Raw genomic sequence first — 14,951 nt, forward strand, 5'->3', positions numbered from 1 at the left:
GGAGTGTATCTTCCCCTCCATTTATGCTTCCTTCTTTTCATCTGATCTGCTGTTTTTATCTTTCAAATGTGATTGGTTTAAAAACCCATTGCCATCAAGTAGATTATGACTCATAGTGACCCTGTAAGACAAAGTAGAACTGCCCCCATAGGGTTTCCAGGGCTGTAAATCTTTATGGAAGCAAACTGCCACATCTTTCTCCTGAGAAGTGGCTGGTGAGTTGGAACTCATGACCTTTTGGTTAGCAACTAAGCACTTTGAACCACTGCACAAACAGGACTCCTGATTGGTTTAAAACACATCCTATACTGACATGAACTCATTAACATAACAAAGAAAGTCCTATTCCCAGATAGTATTACATTCACAGGTATAAGGGTTTAGCTGCTCGACGCGCAAGAGCAAGTTTCAGAGTCTCCTCTGACATCCATCTTGGTCTTTTCTTTCTTTCTGATCTTTTAAGTGACCTCTTGATTTCTTCATGGATGATGTCCTTGATGTCATTCCACAAGTCGTCTGGTCTTTGGTCACTAGTGTTCAATGAGTCAAATCTATTCTTCAGATGGTCTCTAAATACTGGTGGGATATACTCAAGGTCATATCTTGGCTCTTGTGGACTTGATCTGATTTTCTTCAGTGTCAGCTTGAACTTGCATATGAGCAGTTGATGGCCTTGTTCTGACTGATGATATTGAGATTTTCCATCGTCTCTTTCCACAGATGTAGTCAATTTGATTTCCGTGTGTTCCATCTGGCGAGGTCCATGCGTATAGTCGCTGTTTATGTTGGTGAAAGAAGGTATTTGCAACGAAGAAGTCGTTGGTCTTGCAAAATTCTATCATTCGGTCTCCGGCATGGTTTCTATCACCAAGGCCATCTTTTCCGATCCTTCTTCTTTGTTTCCAACTTTCACATTCCAATCACCAATAATTATCAATGCATCTTGATTGCATGTTCGATCAGTTTCAGACTGCAGCAAACCAAAACCAAACCCACTCCCGTCGAGTCGATTCTGACTCATAGCGACACTCTAGGACAGAGTAGAACTGCCCCATAGAGTTTCCAAGGAGCGCCTGGTGGATTTGAACTGCTGATCTCTTGGTTAGCAGCAGTAGCACTTAACCACTACGCCACCAGGGTTTCCTCGGACTGCAGCAGCGGATAAAAATCTTCTATTTCTTCATCTTTGGCCCTAGTGGTTGGTGCGTAATTTTGAATAATAGTTGTATTAACTGCTCTTCCTTGTAGGCGTATGGATATTATCCTATCACTCATAGTGTTGTACTTCAGGATAGATCTTGAAACATTCTTTTTGACGATGAAAGCAATGCCATTCCTCTTCGAGGTGTCATTCCCAGCATAGTGGACTATATGATTGTCCATTTCAGCTCACTAATGCCTAGGATATTGATGTTTATGCATTCCATTTCATTTTTGACAATTTCCAATTTTCCTAGATTCATACTTCGTACATTCCAGGTTCCGATTATTAATGGATGTTTCCTGTTGTTTCTTCTCATTTTGAGTCATGCCACATCAGTAAATGAAGGTCCTGAAAGCTTTACTCTATCCATGTCATTAAGGTCGACCTTAAGTTGAGGAGGCAACTCTTCCCCAGTCATCTTTTGAGTGTCTTCCAACCTGGGGGGCTCATCTTCCAGCACTATATCAGACAATGTTCCACTGCTATTCATAAGGATTTCACCGACTAGTGCTTTTCAGAAGTAGACTGCCAGGTCCTTCTTCCTAGTCTGTCTTAGTCTGTAAGCTCAGCTGAAACCCGTCCTGCATAGGTGACCCTGCTGGTATCAGAATACAGGTGGCATAGCTTCCAGTATTACAGCAACACACAAGCCCCCACAGTACGACAAACTGATGAAGTAAAGGAACTGAACAGAATATTTCAAAGGGCCTCTCGAGAAGACAAAGTAAAGTATTATAATGACATATGGAAAGAGTTGGAGATGGAAAACCAAAGGGAAGAACATGCTTGGCATTTCTCAAGCTGAAAGAACTGAAGAAAAAATTCAAGCCCTGAGTTGCAATAGTGAAGGATTCCATGGGGAATATATTAAACGACACAGGAAGCATCAAAAGAAGGTGGACAGAATACACAGAGTCATTATACCAAAAAGAATTAGTTGATATTCAACCATTTCAAGAGGTGGCATATGATCAGGAACCAATGGTACTGAAGGAAGAAGTCCAAGCTGCTCTGAAGGCATTGGAGAAAAACAAGGCTCCAGGAATTGATGGAATATCAATTGAAATGTTTCAACAAACGGATGCAGCGCTGGAGGAGCTCACTCGTCTATGCCAAGAAATATGGAAGACAGCCTCCTGGCCAACTGACTGGAAGAGATCCATATTTATGACTATTCCCAAGAAAGGTGATCCAACCGAATGTGGAAGTTATAGAACAATATCATTAATATCACATGCAAGCAAAATTTTGCTGAAGATCATTCAAAAACGGCTGCAGCAGTATATCAACAGGGAACTGACAGAAATTCAGGCCGGTTTCAGAAGAGGATGTGGAACCAGGGATATCATTGCTGATGTCAGATGGATCCTGGCTGAAAGCAGAGAATACCAGAAGGGTGTTTACCTGTGTTTTATTGGCTACGCAAAGGCATTCGACTGTGTGGATCATAACAAACTATGGATAACACTGCGAAGACTGGGAATTCCAGAACACTTAATTATGCTCATGAGGAACCTTTACATAGACCAAGAGACAGTTGTTCGGACAGAACAAGGGGATACTGATTGGTTTAAAGTCAGGAAAGGTGTGCATCAGGGTTGTATTATTTCACCATACCTATTTAATCTGTATGCTGAACAAATAATATGAGAAGCTGGACTATATGAAGAAGATGAGGGCATCAGGATTGGAGGAAGACTCATTAACAACCTGTGTTATGCAGATGACACAACCCTTCATGCTGAAAGTGAAGAGGACTTGAAGCACTTACTGATGAAGATCAAAGACCACAGCCTTCAGTATGGATTACACCTCAACATAAAGAAAACAAAAATCCTCACAACTGGACCAATGAGCAACATCAGGATAAACGGAGAAAAGATTGAAGTTGTCAAGGATTTCATTTTCCACAATCAACAGCCATGGAAGCAGCAGTCAAGAAATCAAAAGACACATTGCAATGGGCAAAGCTACTGCAAAGGACCTCTTCAAAGTGCTGAAGAACAAAGATGTCACCCTGAAAACTAAGGTGCGCCTGACACAAGCCATGGTATTTTCAATCACATTATATGCGTGTGAAAGCTGGACAATGAATACAGAAGACCAAAGAAGAGTTGACACTTTTGAATTGTGAATATTTTGAATATTGAATATACCATGGACTGCCAAAAGAACGAACAAATCTGTCTTGGAAGAAGTGCGCCAGAATGCTCCTTAGAGGCAAGGATGGCGAGACTGCGTCTTACAAACTTTGGACATGTTGTCAGGAGGGCTCAGTCCCTGGAGAAGGACATCATGCTTGGCAGACTACAGGGTCAGCAGAAAAGAGGAAAGCCCTCAATTAGGTGGATTGACACAGTGGCTGCAACAATGAGCTCAAGCAGAACAACGGTTGTAAGGATGGCGCAGGACCGGGCAGTGCTTCGTTGTGTTGTGCATAGGGTCGCTATGAGTCGGAACTGACTCGAGGGCACCTAACAACAACAACTACAACAACAACAAGGGTTTAGGATTTTCAACACATTTTGAGGGGACACAATTCCATCCACAACACTTCCAACGTTGTATTTCTCTTCACATCGTACTAAAAACAGCATTCTAGGCAAATAATATTTTCTGCATTTATTGCTTTGACAATGCTGCAGACTTCTTTATAGGTATGTCATGCTGAAAAACAAAATAAAATAATCTCTTAAGAGAGAGGTAATATGACAATATTTGTCCTCACTAAAACTGGCAAATGCAAACTTATACTTTAAAGTCATAAGAATATTTTTGTACCTAAATAGAGCTTTGTTATAGGTGAAAACTCTGGAGTTACTTGCAAATTAAGTCATTTTTCAAAGACCTCACAATGCACAAAAAGATAGTCTTGCCTTGCATGCATGCTAAACACATTTATAAGTAATCACATAGCTGGGTATAATCTTCCAAATTTGTTTTTGCTATTGAAAGGGTACTTGTTGATCAATGGAGATCACATTGTTGTGTAAATAAATGGATGTGTAGGTATCATAAAGAAATGTTTTTAAAAGCGTTTTTCTCTTATGTTTATACTGTCACTGCTTAAATGACCCTCTGATAGATGGAGAGATAGCCCCTAGAAAATCCCTACACTGGTCTCCTTCAAAGCCCAATATTTACGGCAGGAATGAGAAACTCTGTCTGCCTTAAATAGCAGTGCTACATTATTTTGTCATGCAGTGTAATAAAGTCATATATTAATTAGAAAGCATTAGAAAATCATGATAAAGTATAACCCTTCACAAAGCAGTAGGACAAAATAGAAGCCTTATATTATTCCTTGAATCCATTAAAGACATTCATTTGAGAGGTTTTTTTTTAAACCCAAGATGTTTTATGACCCATAAACAATAAGCAATCAGACAAACTAATGGCAAGTTAATATCAATAATGCTTAAAAGTTTGGAGGGACATGTCTTAAACATAAATCATCTTTAAACAATAAAAGTTAGCATTACCATACAATCCTTTCCACTGGATTCATAAACAGTATTGGTTGGTAATTAAAAACAGAAGATTTCAGGCTTGAATTCCAGCTCTGTAACTGACAAGCTGTAGGATCTTGACTGAATCATATAACTTCCCTGTACCTCAGTTTACTCATCTACAAAAGGCATATAATAATAACATTTCCCATACAGGTTATTGTGAATATTAAACATATTAATCAGAGCTTAGGACATAGCACACACTCAGTAAATGGATGTCATTTTGATGACTAAATTGTGCCTGACCCAAGCTATGGTCCCTTCAACATCTCATATGCATGCAAAAATTGGACAATAAAAAGCAAAGAACTGATGCATTAAAACTATGGTCTTGGTGAAGAATATTGAATATACCATGGACTGCCAGAAGAACCAACAAATTAGTCTTAGAAAAAATACAACCAAGATGTTCCTTAGAAGCAAACATGGCAAGACTTTGGCTCACTTGCTTTGTACATATCATCAGGAAAAACCATTCCCTAAAAAGTGACATCTTGTTTGGTAAAGTACCGGGTCAGTGAAAATAAGGGAAACTCTCGATGAAAGAGATTGACACAATAGCTGCACGATGGACTCAAACATATCGATGTTCATGAAGATGGCACAGGACCAGGCAAGGTTTCATTCTTTTATACCTGGGGTTGCCATGAGTCGGAGCTGACTCGATGGTAATTAACAACAACAAACTATTATTATGTACTTAAGTATTTCTAGAGGTTTTCTAACTTAGTGGGGAATTATTTCAAAGGTATTCATATGCTGAGCTAAATCAATTGTCCTAAAACACACTTGAGAGAATAATAATGAGCTTCTTATCTATCCAAAAACAAAGGAAAAACAATCGAAAGTGAGAAAATCACTAACCATTGAGCCAGTGGTGCTCTGAAATGTCAGTTCTGATGTAATGGTGATCATGAGTAGGCCCCAGGGACCGCGTGAATGCAGTATCTTTGCCAAGGAAATCAGAAGCTGTTCCAGAGTAGAGGTACGCATCTGAGAGGGTGAAAAAATACATAGGACTTCTAACAGTGCAGCAGTCGATACCATTTACAGTATACTAATTTCACAGCGCAGCATGAAACCAATGATGTGTGTTGCTTAACATCAGGATATATTGTTTCACAAATTTCACTTTCAGGTTTTTAAAAACGTGCCTGGTTGCAGAAATATAACTCAATTAATTTTGGTAAGCTGGTGTTAGATGCTTGAATACAAAAAAGGTCAGAGTCAGCTGAATTAATAATTACATATGCATTAACTTCTCTTTTGAATAAACACTTCTCTTCCTTCTCCCCACAAAGAAGTCAAAGATATAAAATAATTAGAAGTTCCTTTTAGTAGCAACCTGAAAAACATATTAAAAAGTAAAGGCCATAATGAGGAGTAAATTATGTAATTAGTATTTACTTAACCGATGCAACCTCAATGACCACAACTTTTCTTTGCCTAACCTCTGCTGAAAGAGAGCTTTCAACACTGAAGTCATTTTTTGTAATTATAACTTGTTGCATTCCTTGTAGCTAATCATGTCTCTAATGGCTCTGATAAACAGGAATTTCTGAAAAAAGAAAAATGTTGCCATTACCGCATACCAAGCTTCTTTGTTCTATCATTTATGTAAAGTCCATGTCCATGGTTTACCACAGAGAGAGAGAGAGGAAGGAAGGAAGTGAAATGAAAGGAGGAAGATGAGGGGAAGGGATGGAAGGAAAGGGAGAAGGAGGAGAATGGAAAGGAGGGTGGGAAGGAAAAGAAAAACAAGGAGAGTAGGAGGAAAAGAAGGGAGGGAGAGGGGGAGGAGGAGGAGGGAGAGAAAAGGGGAAAGAGAAGAAAGAAAAGTAAAGGGAGGAGAAGGAAAGGAGAAAGAGGAGGGAAGGAGGGGGAGAGAAAGCACAAGGGACAGGAAAGAGGGAGTCAAGGGTACATGTTCCCTAATGATAGCACACTTTGGGAGGTGGGGCAGTGGCAGGGAGAAGGTTGCCCCTAGAGTAGACATGTTGCCCTTTGAGAGCTAAGCCTCTGCCTACTACAAGAAACTCTTACAGTCAACTAGTTTGGGTGCACTAAGTAGAATCAAAAAAGGCTAAATTCTTCAGAGCATTTAGATTTTTTACACAACCCAGAACCTAGTGCCGTCGAGTCAATACACAACTAAATATAAAAACAAAGATATTGCTTTATTACTGAACCTAAATCTTCCTTAGAAACTTATCTTTTAAAATTCTACCTCAGCATAAAAAGTGTTTAAGACACCTTCTAAATTTCTCTGATTATATCTCTCTAAATAAGCCTTTTACTGAACTATTAGGGATAAAAAAACTAAATTTTTAGCCCAAACTAATTAATGGCAATAGGCATCAACTAAAGGAAAAAAAAAAAGACAGAACTCTAGCTATGTAAACTAGATCCAGATATAGTACTACTCTCACCTCCTGAGGCACTCACCTAAGGTATTTCAGGTAAATGGCAATATTTCATTATGGGGCTAATAAAAAAAAAAAAAAAGAAGAAGAACATATTGCCAGCAAAACAAAATGCATTGTCAGAAGGTTTGGTAAGAGTACAGGCAGCAAACCATTATTTTCAAGCATGTACAATTGCTGGTACCTGAATGTTTCATCAGGACAAACTGGTATGATTCATCCTAATGATTGGGTCTGTCTATCCACACTTTAAAACTGCCTTTTTTGTATTTAAAATTACTTAGAGATTCCTAAGAGGGGTCACCACTGCCTACAATCTTTTTTTTTTTTTAATTAAGGGTGTGTCAACCCACTTGACAGATCAAAATTGTAAATTCTCTTATTTTCTTGGAACAATGACTGAGCATTAGTCATACAATTTTCAAAACATGGGAAAACACATGCTTTCACTTCAAAGCAAGGTCAGCAGTACTCACTAACTGAAAATTATAATGTCACGGTGCTTTACTCTTATCTATTCGAACGTTTGATAGACAAGTTAAATAAAAAGGGACTAAAGTCGTGAAACAAACCAAGACAAAAGGAGTCCTTATAATGGTTGAAATTCAGAGGTCAAGCCTACATTCCTCCGAAAAACTTCAGACCACACGGTTCTGCCTTCTTTGAATGGGACAGTGGTCTCATAAGACAATTTAGGATGTTTACAAAGTGAGAGAAGAGTGGATATGCCGGCAACTAACTTCATAACATTTTAATTAATATAATCAGGAGGCAGAGATATTGGGGGAAAAAGTGTTATAAGCATTCCATTATCTGTATTCTACAGTTTGATTCATTTTATTATCTTAGCCTCTTATACCTTATTATTAATCATTCTGTTCAAATTTGCAAAATATTTTGTAACCTATTATGTTGAAAGAATTGCTAAGTTTAACTTCTGTACTGAGGCAAATATAGACATGGTTCAGTTTAAGAATCTGAAACATCTAAATACAAAACTATAGATCAAGTAAGCATGTGATCATTTACATTACATAAGAATTTAGCCAGGAATTCATTTAACAAGAACCTGTGCAAGCATTAAAGATTGCTGGGGCCTCACCTTATAGACAAGAATGCCAGGTATACAGAGATTTGGCACAGGCTAGCCAGTAGAAAATAAATCCAAAATGATCTTTAACTCAATAAGAAAATATGTCTAATCTACTCACACTGCCTCAGAAAATCTCCTAAAGATAAAAACTGCCTGTGGTTGATCTTACCTGTCATTACTGAAGCAAAAGGCTGCTGAGGATCAAAAGGACATTTCAGTCTGCCAGACTCCAAATTATTTGTGTCTAGTTTGAACATAACTTCCTGTTATAAAGAAATATTAACACAAGTGAGATTTAAAAAAAAATATCAGCAAGAACGTAGGCGATAAGAACTAAATTCCAACTCATTAATTCAATAAAAACTGATTGAACAAATAGCATAAGTATCAGACTGTGCTCCTTAACTCTTTAGCAAATATTATTTCTGGCAAGACTCACTCCTCATGTTTGGTCTCTTTTACACAAAGAGGTAATGGTCACACTGAATGAATTTTTCAATTAGATGTAGTATTATACTCATCAATTCAGTTAGTCTGGACCATAATCTATCAAAATCATCATCAAATACATGTATTTCTGGAGGCGGAGCCAAGATGGCGGACTAGGCAGACGCTACCTCGGATCCCTCTTACAACAAAGACACAGAAAAACAAGTGAATCGATCACATACATAACAATCTATGAACCATGAACAACAAACACAGATTTAGAGACGGAGAACGAACTAATACGGGGACGCAGCGATTGTTTTCAGAGCCTGGAGCCAGCGTACCAGTCAGATACGGCACAAGCACAGAGAGCTGCTCCACCCCCCTGAACTAACCCCAGGAGGGGGATCAGCCAGTTCCGCAGGCGGCGTGGGACGCAGCCGGTAGAAGAAGTCCCCGGGAGGCAGTGACTGGTCTTGGAACGGGGAGAGCAGCGTCCCAGCCAGGGAACCATCCTGCCGGGATTTGGACTGGACGCAGGTACGGCATAAACACGGAGAGCTGCTCCACCCCCCTGAACTAACCCCGGGAGGGGGCCCAGTTGGGTCGCGCGGGTGGCGTGGGACGCAGCCAGTCGGAGAAGTCCCCAGGAGGCAGCGACTGGTATTGGAGTGGGGAGAACAGCGTCCCAGCCGGGACACTCGGTCACGGCACAAGCACGGGGAGCTGCTCCACCCACCTGAACTAACCCTGGGAGGCGGCCTAACTGGTTCGCGGCGGCGGCACAGGAACGTGGCTGGAGGGACAAGAAGTCCCTGGGAGGCAGCGACTGATTTTGGAGTCAAGAGTACACCGTCCCAGTAGGGGAGCCTTGACGCTGGGCGTGGGGCTGGAAGCGGAGGATCTGACCTTGACTCCAGCGGGCCAGACCCCCTGGGGGCAATCTCCACACAGCCAGCACACATAGGCGACACGCCCCGTGGGAATCTCAGACATAATAGTCATTCCAAGCAAGACAAGCAACTCTGGCTATATTCTGAGGTGCTACTCTCCTATCTCTCTGTTCCCTCCCCCACCCTCCCCAGGTGGCTTCATTAACATCCGAATAGCCTGAGCCAGAGGGAGAACTCTGATAGGGATCTGACTGCATTTTTTTTTAGCGGATTTTCTGGAAAAACTAGTTTCCCAGCGATGGCTCGGAGACAACAATCCATATCAAACCACTTAAAGAAGCAGACCATGACAGCTTCTCCAACCCCCCAAACAAAAGAATCAAAATCTTTCCCAAATGCAGATACAATCCTGGAATTATCAGATACAGAATATAAAAAACTAATTTACAGAATGCTTCAAGACATCACAAATGAAATAAGGCAAACTGCAGAAAAAGCCAAGGAACACACTGATAAAAGTGTTGAAGAACTCAAAAAGATTATTCAAGAACATAGTGGAAAAATTAATAAGTTGCAAGAATCCATAGAGAGACAGCATGTAGAAATCCAAAAGATTAACAATAAAATTACAGAATTAGACAACGCAATAGGAAGTCAGAGGAGCAGACTCGAGCAATTAGAATGCAGACTGGGACATCTGGAGGACCAGGAAATCAACACCAACATAGCTGGAAAAAATCAGATAAAAGAATTAAAAAAAATGAAGAAACCCTAAGAATCATGTGGGACTCTATCAAAAAGGATAACCTGTGGGTAATTGGAGTCCCAGAACAGGGAGGGGGGACAGAAAACACAGAGAAAATAGTTGAAGAACTCCTGACAGAAAACTTCCCTGACATCATGAAAGACGAAAGGATATCTGCCAAGATGCTCATCGAACCCCATTTAAGATTGATCCAAAAAGAAAAACACCAAGACATATTATCATCAAACTCGCCAAAACCAAAGATAAACAGAAAATTTTAAAAGCAGCCAGGGAGAAAAGAAAGGTTTCCTTCAAGGGGGAATCAATAAGAATCAGTTCAGACTACTCAGCAGAAACCATGCAGGCAAGAAGGGAATGGGACGAGATATACAGAGCACTGAAGGAGAAAAACTGCCAGCCAAGGATCATATATCCAGCAAAACTCTCTCTGAAATATGAAGGCGAAATTAAGATATTTACAGATAAACACACAAGTTTAGAGAATTTGCAAAAACCAAACCAAAGCTACAAGAAATACTAAAGGATATTGTTTGGTCAGAGAACCAATAATATCAGATATCACCACAATACAAAGTCACAAAACAGAACGTCCTGATATCAACTCAAATAGGGAAATCACATAAAACAAACAAATTAAGATTAATTAAAAAAAAAATACACATCACAGGGAATCATGGAAGTCAATAGGTAAAAGATCACAATAATCAAAAAGAGGGACTAAATACAGGAGGCATTGAACTGCCATATGGAGAGTGATACAAGGCGATATAGAACAATACAAGTTAGGTTTTTACTTAGAAAAATAGGGGTAAATAATAAGGTAACCACAAAAAGCTATAACAACTCTATAACTCAAGATAAAAGCCAAGAAAAACGTAACGACTCAACTAACATAAAGTTAAACATTATGAAAATGAGGATCTCACAATCTACTAAGAAAACCGTCTCAGCACAAAAAAGTATGTGGAAAAATGAAATGGTCAACAACACACATGAAAAGGCATCAAAATGACAGCACTAAAAACTTATTTATCTATAATTACACTGAATGTAAATGGACTAAATGCACCAATAAAGAGACAGAGAGTCACGGACTGGATAAAGAAACACGATCCATCTATATGCTGCCTACAAGAGACACACCTTAGACTTAGAGACACAAACAAACTAAAACTCAAAGGATGGAAAAAAATATATCAAGCAAACAATAAGCAAAAAAGAAGAGGAGTAGCAATATTAATTTCTCACAAAATAGACTTTAGACTTAAATCCACCACAAAGGATAAAGAAGGACACTATATAATGATAAAAGAGACGATTGATCAGGAAGACATAACCATATTAAATATTTATGCACCCAATGACAGGGCTGCAAGATACATAAATCAAATTTTAACAGAATGGAAAAGTGAGATACATACCTCCAAAATTATAGTAGGAGACTTCAACACACCACTTTCGGAGAAGGACAGGACATCCAGTAAGAAGCTCAATAGAGACACGGAAGACCTACTTACAACAATCAACCAACTTGACCTCATTGACTTATACAGAACTCTCCACCCAACTGCTGCAAAGTATACTTTTTTTTCTAGCACACATGGAACATTCTCTACAATAGACCACATATTAGGTCATAAAACAAACCTTTGCAGAATCCAAAACATCGAAATATTACAAAGCATCTTCTCAAACCACAAGGCCATAAAACTAGAAATCAATAACAGAAAAACTAGGGAAAAGAAATCAAATACTTGGAAAATGAACAATACCCTCCTGAAAAAAGACTGGGTTATAGAAGACATCAAGGAGGGAATAAGGAAATTCATAGAATGCAATGAGAATGAAAATACTTCCTATCAAAACCTCTGGGACACAGCAAAAGCAGTGCTCAGAGGCCAATTTGTATCGATAAATGCACACATACAAAAAGAAGAAAGAGCCAAAATCAGAGAACTGTCCCTACAACTTGAACAAATAGCAACTGAGCAACAAAAGAATCCATCAGGCACCAGAAGAAAACAAATAATAAAAATTAGAGCTGAACTAAATGAATTAGAGAACAGAAAAACAATTGAAATAATAAACAAAGCCAAAAGCTGGTTCTTTGAAAAAATTAACAAAATTGATAAACCATTGGCTAGACTGACTAAAGAAATACAGGAAAGGAAACAAATAACCCGAATAAGAAATGAGAAGGACAACATCACAACAGAACCAAATGAAATTAAAAGAATCAATTCAGATTTTTATGAAAAATTGTACTCTGACAAATTTGAAAACCTAGAAGAAATGGATGAATTCCTGGAAAAACACTACCTACCTAAACTAACACATTCAGAAGTAGAACAACTAAATAGACCCATAACAAAAAAAGAGATTGAAACGGTAATCAAAAAACTCCCAACAAAAAAAAGCCCTGGCCCGGACGGCTTCACTGCAGAGTTCTACCAAACTTTCAGAGAAGAGTTAACACCACTACTTCTGAAGGTATTCCAAAGCATAGAAAATGACGGAATACTACCCAACTCATTCTATGAAGCCACCATCTGCCTGATACCAAAACCAGGTAAAGACATTACAAAAAAAGAAAATTATAGACCTATATCCCTCATGAACATTGATGCAAAAATCCTCAACAAAATTCTAGCCAATAGAATCCAACAACACATCAAAAAAATAATTCACCATGATCAAGTGGGATTTATACCAGGTATGCAAGGCTGGTTTAATATCAGAAAAACCATTAATGTAATCCATCACATAAATAAAACAAAAGACAAAAACCACATGATCTTATCAATTGATGCAGAAAAGGCATTTGACAAAGTCCAACACCCATTTATGATAAAAACTCTTACCAAAATAGGAATTGAAGGAAAATTCCTCAACATAATAAAGGGCATCTATGCAAAGCCAGCAGCCAATATCACTCTAAATGGAGAGAACCTGAAAGCATTTCCCTTGAGAACGGGAACCAGACAAGGATGCCCTTTATCACCGCTCTTATTCAACATCGTGCTGGAAGTCCTAGCCAGGGCAATTAGGCTAGACAAAGAAATAAAAGGTATCCGGATTGGCAAGGAAGAAGTAAAGTTATCACTATTTGCAGATGACATGATTATATACACAGAAAACCCTAAGGAATCCTCCAGAAAACTACTGAAACTAATAGAAGAGTTTGGCAGAGTCTCAGGTTATAAAATAAACATACAAAAATCACTTGGATTCCTCTACATCAACAAAAAGAACACCAAAGAGGAAATAACCAAATCAATACCATTCACAGTAGCCCCCAAGAAGATAAGATACTTAGGAATAAATCTTACCAAGGATGTAAAAGACCTATACAAAGAAAACTACAAAGCTCTACTATAAGAAATTCAAAAGGACATACTTAAGTGGAAAAACATACCTTGCTCATGGATAGGAAGACTTAACATAGTAAAAATGTCTATTCTACCAAAAGCCATCTATACATTTAACGCACTTCCGATCCAAATTCCAATGTCATATTTTAAGGGGATAGAGAAACAAATCACCAATTTCATATGGAAGGGAAAGAAGCCCCGGATAAGCAAAGCACTACTGAAAAAGAAGAAGAAAGTGGGAGGCCTCACTTTACCTGATTTCAGAACCTATTATACAGCCACAGTAGTCAAAACAGCCTGGTACTGGTACAACAACAGGCACATAGACCAATGGAACAGAATTGAGAACGCAGACATAGATCCATCCACGTATGAGCAGCTGATATTTGACAAAGGACCAGTGTCAATTAATTGGGGAAAAGAAAGCCTTTTTAACAAATGGTGCTGGCATAACTGGATATTCATTTGCAAAAAAATGAAACAGGACCCATACCTTACACCATGCACAAAAACTAACTCCAAGTGGATCAAAGACCTAAACATAAAGACTAAAACGATAAAGATCATGGAAGAAAAAATTGGGACAACCCTAGGAGCCCTAATACAAGGCATAAACAGAATACAGAACATTACCAAAAATGAGGAAGAGAAACCCGATAACTGGGAGCTCCTAAAAATCAAACACCTATGCTCAGCTAAAGACTTCACCAAAAGAGTGAAAACACCACCTACAGACTGGGAAAGAATTTTCAGCTATGACATCTCCGACCAGCGCCTGATCTCTAAAATCTACATGATTCTGTCAAAACTCAACCACAAAAAGACAAACAACCCAATCAAGAAGTGGGCAAAGGATATGAACACACATTTCACTAAAGAAGATATTCAGGCAGCCAACAGATACATGAGAAAATGCTCACAATCATTAGCCATTAGAGAAATGCAAATTAAAACTACGATGAGATTCCATCTCACACCAGCAAGGCTGGCATTAATCCAAAAAACACAAAATAATAAATGTTGGAGAGGCTGCGGAGAGATTGGAACACTTATACACTGCTGGTGGGAATGTAAAATGGTACAAGCACTTTGGAAATCTATCTGGCGTTATCTTAAACAGTTAGAAATAGAACTACCATACAACCCAGAAATCCCACTCCTCGGAATATACCCTAGAGATACAAGAGCGTTCATACAAACAGATATATGCACACCCATGTTTATTGCAGCTCTGTTTAGAATAGCAAAAAGTTGGAAGCA

The 14,951-nt window shown here is 38.8% G+C and overlaps 1 protein-coding gene across 1 annotated transcript in view; it reads right to left on the reverse strand.

Annotated features, from left to right (window-relative positions):
- SEMA3D (semaphorin 3D) overlaps positions 1-14,951 on the reverse strand; it is a 278,459-nt gene that overhangs the window by 75,008 nt on the left and 188,500 nt on the right. Inside the window, exons 6-7 of the mRNA XM_049893901.1 lie at positions 8,402-8,495; positions 5,581-5,709 (exon numbers count right to left, since the gene is read on the reverse strand). Coding sequence (XP_049749858.1) covers positions 5,581-5,709; positions 8,402-8,495 — 223 coding nt within the window. The remainder of the gene's footprint in view (positions 1-5,580; positions 5,710-8,401; positions 8,496-14,951) is intronic.

This window comes from Elephas maximus, chromosome 8, assembly GCF_024166365.1.
Source record: "Elephas maximus indicus isolate mEleMax1 chromosome 8, mEleMax1 primary haplotype, whole genome shotgun sequence".
NCBI classification, from domain to species: Eukaryota; Metazoa; Chordata; class Mammalia; order Proboscidea; family Elephantidae; genus Elephas; species Elephas maximus.